General features: G+C 47.1%; 2 protein-coding genes and 1 pseudogene across 2 annotated transcripts; 1 reads left to right on the forward strand and 2 right to left on the reverse strand.

Annotated features, from left to right (window-relative positions):
• The first annotated feature begins 3,958 nt into the window (after window positions 1-3,958).
• LOC130592376 (olfactory receptor 1052-like) lies at window positions 3,959-4,940 on the forward strand (annotated as a pseudogene).
• Window positions 4,941-9,165: 4,225 nt separating this feature from the next.
• Window positions 9,166-9,833, reverse strand: LOC130592377 (olfactory receptor 5AS1-like). The gene is made up of 2 exons (XM_057396625.1): window positions 9,756-9,833; window positions 9,166-9,588 (listed from the first exon to the last, which is right to left on the reverse strand). Exons 1-2 carry the CDS (start codon window positions 9,831-9,833, stop codon window positions 9,166-9,168), a joined length of 501 nt encoding a protein of 166 aa, XP_057252608.1.
• Window positions 9,834-13,273: 3,440 nt separating this feature from the next.
• On the reverse strand, window positions 13,274-14,041 carry LOC130592378 (olfactory receptor 5AU1-like; the record flags this gene model as incomplete). Its single annotated transcript, XM_057396626.1, has 1 exon — window positions 13,274-14,041. A coding segment is annotated over one exon (768 nt), but the record flags the coding sequence as incomplete, so codon positions are not given.
• Window positions 14,042-15,547: the final 1,506 nt, after the last annotated feature.

Consider the following 15,547-nt stretch of genomic DNA (forward strand, 5'->3'; position numbering starts at 1 on the left):
CTACAGTCCCCAGTGAATAGTCCCTCTGAGTTTCAAATGATGAAGATACTTGTATTTTGAAACATGTTTCTTACATGTATTAAGCTATCAGTGAAACTTGATTGAAAGACATTTTCCTATGGTGTTGCCATGATTTGTCATCCTTAACTGATACTTACCTGGTAGTCACAGTGGTTCAGTCATTTTATATACTCAGATTTCATTACTTAATTAAATGACTTCATTTCAAAATGCACTAAAGACAAAAAACTGGGGTTGTTTTTCCTGATCTGTATTCCCTTAAATGTTTCAATCCATACTTTGCCCTAACAGGAGATTTTTAATTCAGTATTCCTGGTTTATCTCCAAACACTTTTGTTGTGACCATGTGGAAAGGTAACAGTGAAATGGGGTTTTGGTGAGGGGATGAATGTTTAAAGAAGTAATCATAAATGGAAGTAAGAGGTGGGAAAATGCTTATAGAAGGGAAGTAAAATAAGTCAGCAGCAGGATAAAGCAGCTGCAAACAGTCTTCAACCCTGCCCACTTCTTGCTGGCCTGAGTATCCTTGTAGTAGTAGCACTAGTACATTGTGATGTATCACACTGTCACAACGCCACAAATAGCTCAAGGAATGAGGCAGAAATGACAAAAGATTTCTAACAAAGTTGAACTGCCCTTTCATGTACCTTTAATTGACTTAAAGGAACATTAAAGTTTGCTGCTGTTGTGTCAATTGATGCACACAAAACCCTCAGTGAGCCTCAAGTAAAATCGTGAGTGTGACCACAGAAACCAGGTTTGGTGTTTGTACACTTGGCTTGTGCTGAAGTACACGTTGTGCTTCATACCTTTGGGTTGGAAGTGCATCTCCTCTGCCTCCATGGCTCTCTGGGTGCAGTTGCAGTGGTGATCTCCAGGCACAGAGTGATCAGTGGGAGAGATCAGGGGGGTTTCAGTTCAAACTATAAAAACCATTGCCATACGCAGGGAGATGAAGTGATTCATGTGCACATTTGACTTTGGTTACAGCACTTGGTGCTTCCAGCTACCTTAAACTATGGTTTAGGTGAAGCTCTAGACTTGCACAGTTCAAACAGCACAATAAATCCCAACCCCTGGCATCCCATTAAACACACTCCTAGGCTTCTTTCCCACCTCTGCCTCAGCAGAGATGACCCCCCTGCCCTTCCACATTAGCACTGAGGTTAATGAGCCTTGCACCATTAGCTGGGGTGCAGGACCCAGGTCCAAACCTCTTCCAGGCTCTGCTGGGAGTCTCTAATGATCCCCTTTTTGCTCAGCTAAGCTTTACTTCAGGGGTTTTATCCATGAGGACCAAAGGAGTAAATAAACCCAGGTGCTGTCCCCCTCTGGGACAGTGTCATCACCCGCTCTGGGCAAAAAGCTTCTTGCTGACGGAGCTGCTGCATTACTTGTGCTTGGCTCACTTCATCCATGAGCTGCCACTTCCCCCTCCTATAGCATTAGAGACACCTGAAGAATGAAGGAAAACAGATCATGGATCTTCTGCCTTAGGATAACGTACACACCGTGTGTGTAAATCCCAGAAACCTGCATAAGGATGCTAGGTAAGGATCTGGCATATAAGAATCTGGCAGGCAAGCAGGATCATAGGCTTCCAATTTAGAGCTAGATTAAAACCCACAGCTTTCAAGCTTCTAAATTTACTGATTTGGGGCAAAAAGCTCAACAAGAATATACCTGAGCTATGTGTTTTCCATAGGTCTGAGTTTCTAGGCATTATCTTCACACCCTATGTGTGTGTCACCATCTGATGGTGATAAAACCTTAGGGAAAGCATTCAAAAAGGCTGCTTTTCTGCCCCAGCCCTAAACTGAAGAGGACAAGAGCTGCACCACAGCATGCAGTGGCACAGAAATACCTGGGAATGACACACAGGGCACATTCCATGAGGAAACCTTCCAGGTTTTTCCTCTAAGAAGACTAAAAACGCACTGCAAAACCTCAAGCAACCTTCTGAAAGGTTATTCCTCAATGGCAGAAGGTTGGTGCTTTGTCCCAGCCATAGGGTTGGGTGGTCTGTTCTGGATTTCTGGGGATAAGGATGTTGGAGTGTTCTCAGAAGATGTTCATTTAAGGGAAGGTAAAAGCAGCTAGAAATAGAACCTAGAAATCTATATACAACATTTCTGGCTATTTCTGGTATGTTGGAAGCTCATAAATATGTAAAAAGTGCAAAATCTCACAGAGATATAAGTAACAATGTGGGGTTGCAGCAGGGAAGCGGAGAGCAGCCACCCCAGTGGGAAGCACTAAACCCAAACCTGAAGTGCTGGGACCATACAGAGATCATTTATTTGGGCATTTGCCTCCCCACCTCTTTTCCTCCCTCTATCTTGCTCTGGGGAGACCCCCCCGCTCCCCTGCAGTCCTGATGCAGCTATGGGGCAACAGCACAAGAGGGACGTGGAGTTGATGGAGAGAGGCCAGAGGAGGCCATGGAGATGCTGCGAGGGCTGGAGCAGCTCTGCTCTGGAGCCAGGCTGAGAGAGCTGGGCTGGGGCAGCCTGGAGAAGAGAAGGCTCCTGAAGGGGAGACCTGAGAGCAGCTCCAGTGCCTGAAGGGGCTCCAGGAAACCTGGAGAGGGGCTTGGGACAAGGGCCTGTAGGGACAGGCCAAGGGGAATGGCTTTAACCTGCCCGAGGGGAGACTGATATGAGCTCTTAGGCAGAAGCTCTTCCGTGGGAGGGTGTTGAGGCGCTGGCACAGGGTGCCCAGAGAAGCTGTGGCTGCCCCATCCCTGGCAGTGTTCAAGGCCAGGTTGGACACAGGGGCTTGGAGCAAGCTGCTCCAGTGGAAGGGGTTGGGGTTGGAGCTGGAGGAGCTTTAAGCTCCCTTCCAACCCAAACCAGTCTGGGATTCTATGATTTCCCTCAAATACTGCTAACAGCATTCCATTACCTACAGAACATGATGTCCAGTTCATTTCTTAGTCTCAGAGTTGTGAGGAGCAGCCTGCCAACCCCTTCCTGACCTTGAGTGGGGAAAACCATGGAAATAATACCTGAGCTGGAGCAGATAACAGAAGTTAAGTGCACTGACTCTCTGTTAGACTCATCTGCCACACTGAGGGGAATAGTTCTCTCTGTGCTGGAACCTGAGTAGTAGTAGTAGTAGTGATAGGACAAAGGGTAATGGGTTAAAACTTAAACAGGGGAAGTTTAGGTTGGGTATAAGGAAGAAGTTCTTTACTGTGAGGGTGGTGAGGCACTGGAATGGGTTGCCCAGGGAGGTTGTGAATGCTCCATCCCTGGCAGTGTTCAAGGCCAGGTTGGACAGAGCCTTGGGTGACATGGTTTAGTGTGAGGTGTCTCTGCCCATGGCAGGGGGGTTGGAACTGGATGTCTTAAGGTCCTTTCAAACCCTAACTGTTCTACGATTCTACTGACAGCAATGTGCCAGCTCAGCCTATTTTGGCTGCCTAGGACAGGACTCTCTGCCCCACGCTGCCAGGGAAACCTCCTGAGACTTGAGTATCTCACTCAATGAGTTGTTGTGGGCAGCTGGGGATCCAGCAATGCTGTATCAGAGCTGGGGTGATGGATTCAGGGCTCCTGGGGCATCACACTCAGATGTTTTCAGTCTTTCTCATGGAGCAAATGGAATGCACAGTCCCTTTTTCTGCCTCCCTAATGAAATGTGATGACCAGTTTGCAAGTTCTTCACCTCTTCTCCAGTTTTCAAATGGTTCAAGATTGGGTTTGGGTTTTTAAAAGAAAAGGTCTGATTTAGCCTCATGATTAAGAGATTTCTGAAGGGCTTTTGGATGTGTTTCTCTGCCTGTGAAGATTCACCAAGAACCACAGTTAGATGTTGCCTCAACTATCAAATCTTTATTGTTTTAATGTCCAGCCTAACGGAGTACATGCAAGCCACATGGCATTGCTCTTCCCTATTTCACTCCATCTTTCCTCCTTCCCACAGGGATGCTGCCATGCAATACAGTAACAGGGCTGAAGGCAACCACACCGCAGTGACCCACTTCATCCTCCTCGGCCTGACAAGCGAGCCCAAGATGCAGACTCCTCTCTGTAATCTTCTTCATGATTTATCTCATCACTCTCATGGGCAACCTTGGGCTGATGGCACTGATCAAGACAAGCCCCCGGCTGCACACCCCCATGTACTTCTTCCTCTGCAATCTCTCTGTTCTCGATCTTTGCTACTCCTCTGTCTTTGCTCCAAAGCTGCTTCTTGCCTTCTTGGTGGAAAACAAAACCATCTCTTACCCTGCCTGCTTCCTGCAGCATTTCTTCTTCCTCATGTTTGTGACCACAGAGGTGTTCTTGCTGGCTGTGATGGCTTATGACCGCTATGTAGCCATCTGCAACCCACTGCTCTACACGGTTTCCATGCCCCAGGGGGTCTGTGTTCAGCTGGTGGCTGCATCATACATGGGGGGGATTTTGAACTCCCTAATCCAAACCTGTTGCTTGCTGCTGTTGCCTTTCTGCGGTCCAAACACCATCAACCATTACTTCTGTGACACTAACCCTTTGCTGAAGCTCTCTTGCTCCAACAGCCACCTCAATGAGCTTTTGCTTGTAATTCTTCATGGGAGCATTTCCATGTCTGTGCTCGTCCTCATCATCACCTCCTATGTATACATCCTCTTGTCCATCCTGAGGATTAGGTCTGCTGAAGGAAGGCACAAAGCCTTCTCTACTTGTGCCTCCCACCTCCTGACCGTTACCTTGTTCTATGTCCCTGCTGGGCTCAGCCACATGCAATCAGCTTCCAAGTACTCCCTGGAGACAGAGAAAGTCACCGCTGTGTTTTACACCCTCCTTGTCCCTATGCTCAACCCTCTGATCTACAGCTTGAGGAACAAGGATGTTAAAGATGCCCTTAGAAAAGCAACAGCAAATAACCTCATTGTGAGCTGCTCATTGACCAACCCGGTCCCAGCTGGATGATAGAACTCCTCCTCTTTCCCTTTTTAACTCATTTGGTGTCAGCTGTCTGGAGGAGGAAGGAACTGAATGTCTTTACAGGAGCAGGTACAGCACATTCTAACCATGCTTTAAACTCTGCAGAGGCTCGGTGATGTTAAGCATCCCCTCAATATAGGTCTCTGATAAATATTCTCTTGTCATCTCTTGGGGTTTTTGTTTTGGGGAAAATAGATGTGATATCATAGGAGGTGGCAAAAATAAGCCCATGAGGAATTTCCCTCTTCAGTTTAACTTTAGAAGTTGCACTGATTCAAGCAGTGATTCATCCAGAGGCAAGTTCAAGGAGGGATGAAGGGTTTTGAGGAGGTACATCCGAAAAACATCACTTTACTTTGGGCTAATGCAAGGAAATGCATAAAATCCCATTTGCTCCCAGAAGGATGTGCAGTGCAAAGTAAGGAAATGGGAGGAGAAGCAGAGCCACTGAGCTGCCAGAGGATGAGCATGGTACGTGCTGTGATTGAGCATTGGGAAGATGCTAAATCTCTGTGTGACCAGGACATCCCAGCCTGGAGGCAGCAGAGCTGTGTCTGTCATCCTGCACCTTCCTTCCTACCACTGCAAACATTCAGCTCAGCCAAAGAGGTCTCAGAACTGTGTGGGTTGGAGGGAGCTTAAAGGCCACCTATTTCTAACCTCCTTGCTGTGGGCTTCATCTCACATCTGGTTTAGGAGAAGTAGCAGCTGAGAGTAGGATTTTCCCCAATTGCCAAGGATTTTAGTGTGATTGAATGTAATGACTTTAGGGAGAAGTATGTTTTTTTCCCCTATTTTCTTGTTGTGGGGCTGCTGTAAGTGATATTTCCTCCCACCCAACTCTTCCCCAACACAACCTGTTAACTGAGAAGGTACCACTGAGGAATGCTGCAGAACTTCATGCTCTGCAAAGCAGAAATAACCAACTGCAACCTGTTAGAGACCTTTAGCAATAAGCTCTTTCTGTAGCAAATAGAGACTGGATGCTGGAGACTTCAGACACAGACAAGGAGGGTTTTTCATAGGAAATAAAAGATGACTCCCAGCACCATTTTAGTTGGACATAACACTATTAGTTTCCCCCCATTAGGAGTTTGCCTGATTGCGAAACAATCCTGGAGCACCCAGTTGCTTAAGAGACAGACACAGACAAGGAGGGGGAGATGTCTTGCCTCTCATTAGAGTCCCTAGCTTGGACACCAGAGGGTCTTGCCTCTCATTTTGTTTGTGCTGTTTGCATGATGCAAGGTGCCTCAAGGGAGCAGCCAGGACCAGTTATTCCCAATGGGAAGGCAAGCTGGGAGCTGAAAGTGGCCACAAAGCAGAGCATGGTCCCCCTGTGCCTGAGCACAGCAGCAGCTTCCACTGATAGCCCAGGGGAAACTGAGAGTCAGGTTCATGGTTGATACAGACCAGGAGCAAGCCCAGTTACAGCACAGCCCTGGAAGTGAGCCCAGTGCCAGGACTGAGCTTAAATAGAGCCTGAGCCTATGGCAGAGGGTGTGTGAGAAGGACCCAGGTGATGCTGGCCATGGCAATTACTGTGGCTGCACTCCCTGATGTCTCAAGGAGAGGGGAACTGGGTTTTCCACCACCCAATGCCCTAAACACAGCGGCAGCTCTGCATTCAGCCTCCTCTGATGTATTCCTGTGTGCAGAGGATGAAAGAATGGAGCCGAAAGGAGCAAAGAGCTCCTTTGTTGTGTTAATGAGAATCATCCCTCCTCAGTTATGCAAAATCATGGAATCATGGAATGGTTTGGGTTGGAAGGGAGCTTAAAGCTCCTCCAGCTCCGACCCCAACACCTTCCACTGGAGCAGCTTGCTCCAAGCCCCTGTGTCCAACCTGGCCTTGAACACTGCCAGGGATGGGGCAGCCACAGCTTCTCTGGGCACCCTGTGCCAGCTCCTCAGCACCCTCACAGGGAAGAGCTTCTGTCTTAGAGCTCATCTCAGTCTCCCCTCTGGCAGGTTAAAGCCATTCCCCTTGGCCTGTCCCTACAGGCCCTGATGAGGAGTCATTCTCTTATTCTATCTGAATAAGTTGCTTCACATGTTGTGTTCTCTTTTCTTGAGGGAATTGTCCAAATGTCTCTATTTTTCATGAAAACTCCATCAGAAACTTTGATTAAAAGCTTATAAAGTGAGCATTTCACTTCACACCAACTTAAATTAGATTTTGACTGGTTGCCATTGCATTCATTCATTATTCATCACAGTTCTTTGCAGAAGACCACGGTTTCCAAAGGTGCTTATTTGAAAAAACAAATTTATTCAGTTTGTCATTATACAAGTACATGTTCTTCCAGCAATTGTACAGTTCATTAAACAGAAATGGTGTGTTTGGATTAAATGTTAAATGTTAAAATGTTTCTACCCCTCCATCTACTGTTTCATTTAGAGCATCTTTCCCCTCAATAATGTGATGACATACAGAAGGGGATGTGGCATGGTCAAATCCACAAAGCACAGACCTGGTACTGAACATACAGAAAGGAAAAGATGTGAGGACCAGACATCCCAGGAAGATTTCCCCTCAATAATGTGATGACATACAGAAGGGGATGTAGTTGGGACAGGAAGATTTTAGTTGGGATATACTTCTGGCCACATGCTAACCTATGTGTGCCTATCACAGGTCCTTAGCATTGCTCCAGCTCACTTACGTGGGATAAATGTATTGGATGCTCATATCAGGTATCACAGAATCCCAGACTGGTTTATGTTGGAAGGGACCTAAAAGCTCTCAACTTCCAACCCCTGCCATGGGCAGGGACAATTTCCACTAGACCAATTTGCTCCAAGCCCCTGTGTCCAACCTGGCCTTGAACACTGCCAGGGATGGGGCAGCCACAGCTTCTCTGGGCACCCTCTGCCGGCACCTCGGCACCCTCATAGTGAAGGATTCCTTCCTCAAATCCAATCTGGATCCCCCCGGTTTCAGTTTGAACCCATCACCCCTTGTCCTATCCCTACACTCCCTGATGAAGAATTCCTCTCCTGCATCCTTGTAGCCCCCTTCAGACACTGGAAGCTGCTCTGAGGTCTCCAAGCAGCTTCTCTTCTCCAGGCTCAATAGCCCCAGTGTTCTCAGACTGGCGCCATACGGGAGCTGCTCCAGCCCCTGAGCACCCTCGTGGCCTCCTCTGGACTTACTCCAGCAGCTCCATGGCCTTCTTATGTTCCCTGCAGAGAAGCACTTGGGGGTGCTGGTCAATGAGAAAAGGACCATGAGCCAGCAGTGTGTGCTTGCAGCCAAGAAACGAACCGTATCTTGGGCGGCATCCAAAGGAGAGTGGCCAGCAGGTCAAAGGAGTTGATCCTGCCCCTCTGCTCCGCTCTTGTGAGACTTCACCTGGAGCATTGTGTGCAGTTCTTGTGTCCTCAACATAAAAAGGACATGGAACTGCTGGAACAAGTCCAGAGGAGGCCACGAGGATGCTCATGGACTGGAGCACCTCCCGTATGAAGACAGGCAGAGGAAGTTGGAGCTGTTCAGCCTGGAGAAGAGAAGGCTGCGTGGAGACCTCAGAGCAGCCTTCCAGTATCTGAAGGGGGTCTATAGGGATGCTGGCGAGGGACTCTTCATTAGGGACTGTAGTGACAGGACAAGGGGTAACGAGTTAAAACTGAAGCAGGGGAAGTTTAGGTTGGATATACTAAAGAAATTCCTTCCTGTGAGGGTGGTGAGGCACTGGAATGGGTTGCCCAGGGAGGTTGTGAATGTTGTATCCCTGGCAGTGTTCAAGACCAGGTTGGACAGAGGCTTGGGTGGCATGGTTTAGTGTGAGGTGTCCCTGCCCATGGCAGGGGGGTGGAACTAGGTGATGTTAAGGTACTTTCCAACCCTAACTATTCTATGATTCTAGTATTCTATAGACACCAAAACTGTATCAGAACTGCAGGGGATACCAGAGCTGTATTGAACCTTTGGTCCTTCCCTCAGATCTTCAAGCTCACTTGGGATGAACAGTTATCAACCAGGCAATGGAGACAGTGGTCACTACCTTACCTCAAGGCTGAGCCTTCTTTTTGTGGGAACTACTTTCATTTAGCACAATTTAAACACAAACCACCATGGTGCTGTCTCAGTCCTGCTATTAAATAACTGATACTTATTTGGATGAATTATCAAAGACTCAGTCCATGCTTAAAATCACCTGAAGCTGTTTGAAGGAACCATTCATTCCCCAGACTCCTTCTGGCTGCATCAACATCTGGATGCCTCATGAGGCTGGACATAGGTGAGGATCGCGGGTGCGTAGAAGATGGTGATGGCAACCAAGTGGGAAGCACAGGTAGAGAAGACCTTCAGCCTCCTCGTGGCCAAAGGGATCTGCAGGACGGTGTGGAGGATGTAGGTGTAGGACACCAGGATCATCAGGAGAGGGCCCACGGTGTTTAACACAGCGTGGTAAACCTGGAAGACCTCATTTGTGCTTGTGTCTGAGCAGGAGAGCTGCAGGAGGGTGGGCAGCTCACAGAAGAAGTGGTTGATGCTCCTGGCCTGACAGAAGGACAACCTCCCTGCCAGTGTGATGTGCACCAGGGAGGTGAGGAACCCGATGCTGTACACCAGCACCATCATGCCATAGCAACGCGCCCTGGTCATGGTAGTGGTGTAGAGCAGGGGCTTGCACACAGCCGTGTATCGGTCATAAGCCCATAGAGAAAGCTCTCACTGGTAGCCAGAGCCATGAAAATATACATCTGAGCAAAGCAACCCCAAAAGGAGATGTGGCTTCTCCCCAGCAGGAAGGTCTCCAGAGCTTTTGGGATGATAGCGGAGGAAAGGCAAACATCCATGCAAGATAAGTGGCTCAGGAAGAAGTACATGGGGATGTTGAGGTGGGGGTCAGTGTTGATCAGCAGGATCATCGTCAGGTTCCCCAGAACCATGAAAACATACAGGGATAAGAAGATTGTGAAGATGGCGGTTTGTAGCGCTGGGGCATCAGAGAAACCCAAGAGGATGAAGCCGGAGAGAACAGTGAGTTTTCCTGTATCTGTCATTTCAACAAGTTGATGGATTTGGATTGAAATGAAAGGAATCACTGAAACACATCCCTACAAGAGAAATAATGTGGAAGTTTAGTTGGAGTTTAATCCACAAAGTAAATGCAATAGAAAATGGTGTATTTGTAATGGTGTATTTCTGTCTGTAACACAAGATCTGAAGTCAAAGAGGTGAAGAAGCTCATTACACGACCGGAAATGAAAAGAGAATAATTCTACAATGATCGATATGATATACACATCACTAATGAAACAGTGAGAAACATGTCTATCCAAACGTAATACAATAAAACCAAATAAGTACATCACAAAATGTGGAAAACAGAAAAGATGTTGTATTTTCTTCACTGATTTCTGGGAATTTTAAGGATTATTTTTCTCCCTTTTTTGTATTTTTCAGAGTGGATCAGTGCTCTTCTGTAGATTCATTACTTGTGCTGCATCCTTTTCAACACCACACAAAGCCATGTACTTGAAATTTCCTTTAGGTTCTAAGTTTATCTGCTTTTGAATACCCCCACCCTGCATAATGTTAAGGGAAAGCAGTGGTCTTGGCTCCAGCAGAGCTTTGCTGTGGTTGCAGTGAGCTTCCTATGACCAACCCAAATATCCACCTAAGGGTGTAAAATACAAAACATACCATATATAAACCAAAATTTTAAGGCTTTAGCTTGGATATTCTCATGCTAAAATATCGCTAAATCAGTTGTAGATGGGGTCAGGAATATTGGTGTTTTTGAAGCAAACCTACTAGGCATACTAGGGCACTTTTATTCACACCATGGGTTATCATAGAATGGTTTGGGTTGAAGGGAAATTAAAGCTCACACAGCTCCAAACCCTGACACGGGCAGGCACACCTTCCACTAGAGCAGCTTGCTCCAAGCCCCTGTGTCCAACCTGGCCTTGAACACTGCCAGGGATGGGGCAGCCACAGCTTCTCTGGGCACCCTGTGCCAGCACCTCAGCACCCTCACAGTAAAGCACTTCTTCCTTATCTCCAACCTGAATTTCCCTGTTTCAGTTTAAACCCATCACCCCTTGCCCTATCTCTACAGTCCCTGAAGAAGAGTGAAATTCAACATGCCATCAAGCATGTGAGAGGCAGCAAGACCAGGGTCAAACTGGACCCACCACCCATCAAACCCTTTTGTACCTGCTTGGTTAAAGAGGAAGGTGGTGGTGGATGCAGTGCCTGCAGCTCCTCCTGGAGACCATGTGATGGGTTGAAGGAGAGATGCTTGGGAGCAGGATGCTCCAGGCTGGCTGGTGGAGGGGTTTTATCTCACAGGAGGCATTACCTCAGAGGCTTGTGTTGTGCAAACTGTTCTCCCAAAGGACCCTCCTCCATCGGATAATTAGTTTGACTTGATCAGCAAAACAACCTCTCAATTCCTCTCTCCCCAAAGTCTTCCTGGCTGCATCAGCACCTCCAAGACCAGTTCTCCTGCAGAGACCTACCCAGGAAGACAGGCCCAGGACAGTTTGCTTTGTATTTCCCCATCTATCACATACCTCTTCCTTTCAGTGTTTCCCTGAGGAAGCCCTTTACATCCACAGGGTTCATCTAATATTGCATTGAAGGGAGCTGAAAACAAGCTCAACAAAGCATCCTCTGTGTGGATGGTTTGTGCTGGTCATGAGGAGTCCTTTCCATCACATGCATTTATTTCCATACACTTAACTAGTGATTGTACAACACTTTGGTCAAAAGCATTGGCTCAAAACGTGGCTGCTTTGAGGATATAGCAGGATGAAGTCAGATTTCCCAGTCTTCATCTGAAGAATCCTGAGTGCCGGTGTGTCCTGAATGCTTCTTCTAGATGAAGAGACATTATAAAACTCTTAGTAGAAATATTAAATGATAACCTTGTCCCAGACATTTAGAAAAGACAAAGGTTGGGGCAATGAGAGGAGAAAACCAAGCTATGAAAGTGTGGGAAGGAAGAAGAAGTATATAGGTGGCTTTAGATGTTTTCAATGTCAACCTTGTTTTTCTGCTTGAAGGCACCAGACTGACAGTCCAGGAGATGCACTGGAGGAGGGTAGAAAAGGATTTCTGAGTGGTTTTGAATGTCTTTCTTCCCCATTGGGTACTGGGCTAAAGCAAAGGCTTGTGAAGTGGGAAAATCAATATAACAGAGGGAGAAATAACCCTCAATCAAATTTAGAAAAGAAGAAAAATATATAATTCAAAGATTATTGAAAAGAACTACATGAAGGCAAAAAGAGGCACTAAGAATACCTGGGTGTGCTTGTGCAGGGTGAATAATGCAGCTTGAAGTCCCAGAAGCAGACAGTCCCATCAGCTTTGTCAGGATACCCAGGCCAGCAGCACCTTGGCTGTTCAGGATGGAGGAAGACTCCGATCCTCCATTGTAACAGCACTCAGCCCCTTTACACCCCTACTTAAATTCTCAGCAGAGCAGAGGCTCAGATATGACTTGTCCCCATTTAGCACAAGGGCTTTGTTGACCAACAGACTATCAGAGCTTTATTTCTTAGAATTGCAGCCTGGTTTGTGTTGGAAGGGACCTTAAAGCTCATCCAGCTCCAACCCCTGCCATGGGCAGGGACCCCTTCCACTAGAGCAGCTTGCTCCAAGCCCCTGTGTCCAACCTGGCCTTGAACACTGCCAGGGATGGGGCAGCCACAGCTTCTCTGGGCACCCTGTGCCAGTGCCTCAGCACCTTCACAGGGAGCAACTTCTGCTTAATAACTCACCTCAATATCCCCTCTGTCATTTCACGTGACCAAACCTTGTGGTCTGGAGTTGAAATACCTGGAAATATCAGTTAATATTTCCTTAAAACCAGAAATAACACCAGAAATCATTTGCTAATATAAGACATGAGCTCAGGTACCAGTTGGTTTGATGCCAGCAGGGCAAAGCCACCACCTTCTCCCTTTTGCTCTCTGAAGTTGGAAGTAAAGTTTATTGTTATGTTTAATAGCATATAAATAATAAGATACATGAATTTCAAGTAATATTTAAGTAACAATCACTTTGGACAACAACTTTCTTTCCAATACACAGTCACTGTCAGGTCTCAGGCTGCAGCCAGAGAAAGTCCTGTCCATCAGAGTATAGCATGTAGTTCTGGTTTAAGGAGAAGCGTGTTTTCCAGGTGTCATGCTTCCAAGTATGTTTAGTCCCTTCTTTGTGAAGGTGCCTTATCCACCCATCCTCATCAAGGTGCTATATCCAACCATCCTCTTCGACGTGCATTATCCAGCCATCCTTGAAGGTGCAATATCCAGCCTGCTGCTTCTCACCGTGGCAGGGTAGCCCTCTCAGCTGACTAGGAACCATGAATGGACAAAGAGCAGAGGACTCTACTTTCTGCTTTCCTCATGGCATTCTTCATATCCGCATTTCTTAGGCTGTGGATGAGAAGGTTCAGCATGGGGACAGCCACAGAGTACAGCATGGAGACCACCTCGTCATGCTTCCAGGACTGGCTGGAGCTGGGCCGGAGGTACATGAAGAGGGAGCTGCCATAGTACAAAGCAGTGGAGATGAAGTGAGAGGCACAGGTGGAGAAAGCTTTACGTTGACCAACCACAGACCGCATCTGCATGACAGTGAAAAGGACCGACAAGTAGGAGATGAGGATGAAGACCGTGGTGCTCAGTACCTTGAACCCCACCACGGCAGCAACCATCACCTCAATGGCAGGGGTGTCAGAGCAGGAGAGGGCTAGCAGTGGTGGTCCATCACAGAAGAAGTGATTGATCGTCTTGGACTGACAGAACGGGAGACGAGATATGGAAACCGTGTGTATGGTAGAGCTGATCAGGCCAGCTAAGTAGGCACCAGCCAACATCCCAATGCAAAGCCTTTGGGACATGACTGTGGAGTAGAGAAGGGGGTTACAAATGGCCATGTAGTGATCATAAGCCATAGCAGCCAGCATGTAGCACTCGGTGGTGGCACAGGTTGCGAACGAGAAGAGCTGAGTGGCACATCTAATGAAGGAAATCACTTTCTGCTCCATTAGAACATTGAGCAAGGCTTGAGGGATGATGGTAGAGGAGTAGCAGACATCCAGGAGAGGCAACGGACAATTCTGAATAGGCCCAAATCCCTCAATAATGTTAAGAATGTCACGTTTTGTCTATCAATCAGCTACACCACTTTAAGTCAACGTAAAGGGTGTATATATACATATATACACACACATACATATATATAAGTCAATATGAGGTAAATTCTTTTTGAGAGAGGAAAACACCAAGTTCCCAAGGCCAGTCTTGGCTGAACACCACAACCACCACCAACACACTTGGAAGCAAGTAGGTATTTTAAGGCAAGGAGGGAGGGCAACACCAGAATGAATAAACTGCAGGGTTCCTCATAGTTCCTCTCAAGCCATTGACACATGGAAGTCCTTGAATTCCTGAGTAACTGCTGGGAAAAGGGAATTATTTCTCATCTTTTGGGTGCTGCCAGTCTAGTGTGATACATGAGGAATAAATAGCTGTTCTCTGTGACCCAGGAGGAGCTCTTTGAGAGCAAATGTGGCTTTCCTTAGGGTAGGATGGTGCAGAGCCAGGATTTCTCGCCTCACTTTGCTTTAGACACGATGCCTAACTTGGAGACAAAAGATACATTCAGGCTTGATCAAAGATAAATTCTGCCTGGGAGAAATCAGCAGCTCCTAAAATCACAGCTTACAACAGGCAGAATAAATCTTCATTGATTTTTCCTGCCTAACATTAATCATCACTTGACAGAGTTACACCAGAGAGCAAAGCAGGAGTGTGCGTGGCTGGTATCTGACAAGCAGAGCCATGCTTAAGTCATCATTATTCGATGGCCCTTTGCTGAAGGGGTGAGGTCCCCCTCCAGAGCCAGACTCCTCAGTTCAGATGTCCTGTGAGCAACGCATGTGGTCTCCTGGTGTTATTAATGGGGATTTAGAGCTGCTTTTCACTGCTCACATAGAGATGCTGGAGGCAAAGCAGCTCCTGAGCCATCACCACGGAGCTGGAAAATGTGACCCAAGTAATGAAAATCAAACTGTTTGGGTCTGGGGCTCAATCCTCCCCCTGAGGCAGCATCCACCTGCCCAGACACACACATCTCCTGCCAGGGGACAATTGACCTGAAGCTCACAATTAACAAAGGCTCACCCTCGCTTTTTCTTGCTTGACAAACCAAGTGCTTGGTCTGAAGTGATCCAAGGGCAGATATGAAACCTGGGATGTGTCTAAGGCTGCAGCTTGTGCTATACACGACAGCTTCCCCCAGCAATCACATCTCCCTGCAGCTTGAGCACACTCACTGGAATGGAGATAAATTAAACTGAAAACCCATAACTTGCTGCCTTCGTTTAGATATTATCCATGCAGGTTGTGGGTCCACACTCTGCTGAAGAGTTAACTGAATATTTATCCCTGTATTCCTGGGGAAAGGACCTCCATTTGTGGCTTTCCTACTCCGATTTGGTAAGATCTTGCTTTTTGGCCAAGCTTTCAACAAGCTGCAATAGGACTCACCAAGCAGACTGTTGCTAGTGTTATCCAAGATGTAACTCTTGACATGGATAAGGGAACAACCGACTGCTGTTGAG

The sequence above is a fragment of the Pezoporus wallicus genome, unplaced genomic scaffold, assembly GCF_028554395.1.
Source record: "Pezoporus wallicus isolate ANWC-B61680 ecotype Strahan unplaced genomic scaffold, APGP_CSIRO_Pwel_v1 contig_1675, whole genome shotgun sequence".
In the NCBI taxonomy this organism is placed as follows: domain Eukaryota; kingdom Metazoa; phylum Chordata; class Aves; order Psittaciformes; family Psittacidae; genus Pezoporus; species Pezoporus wallicus.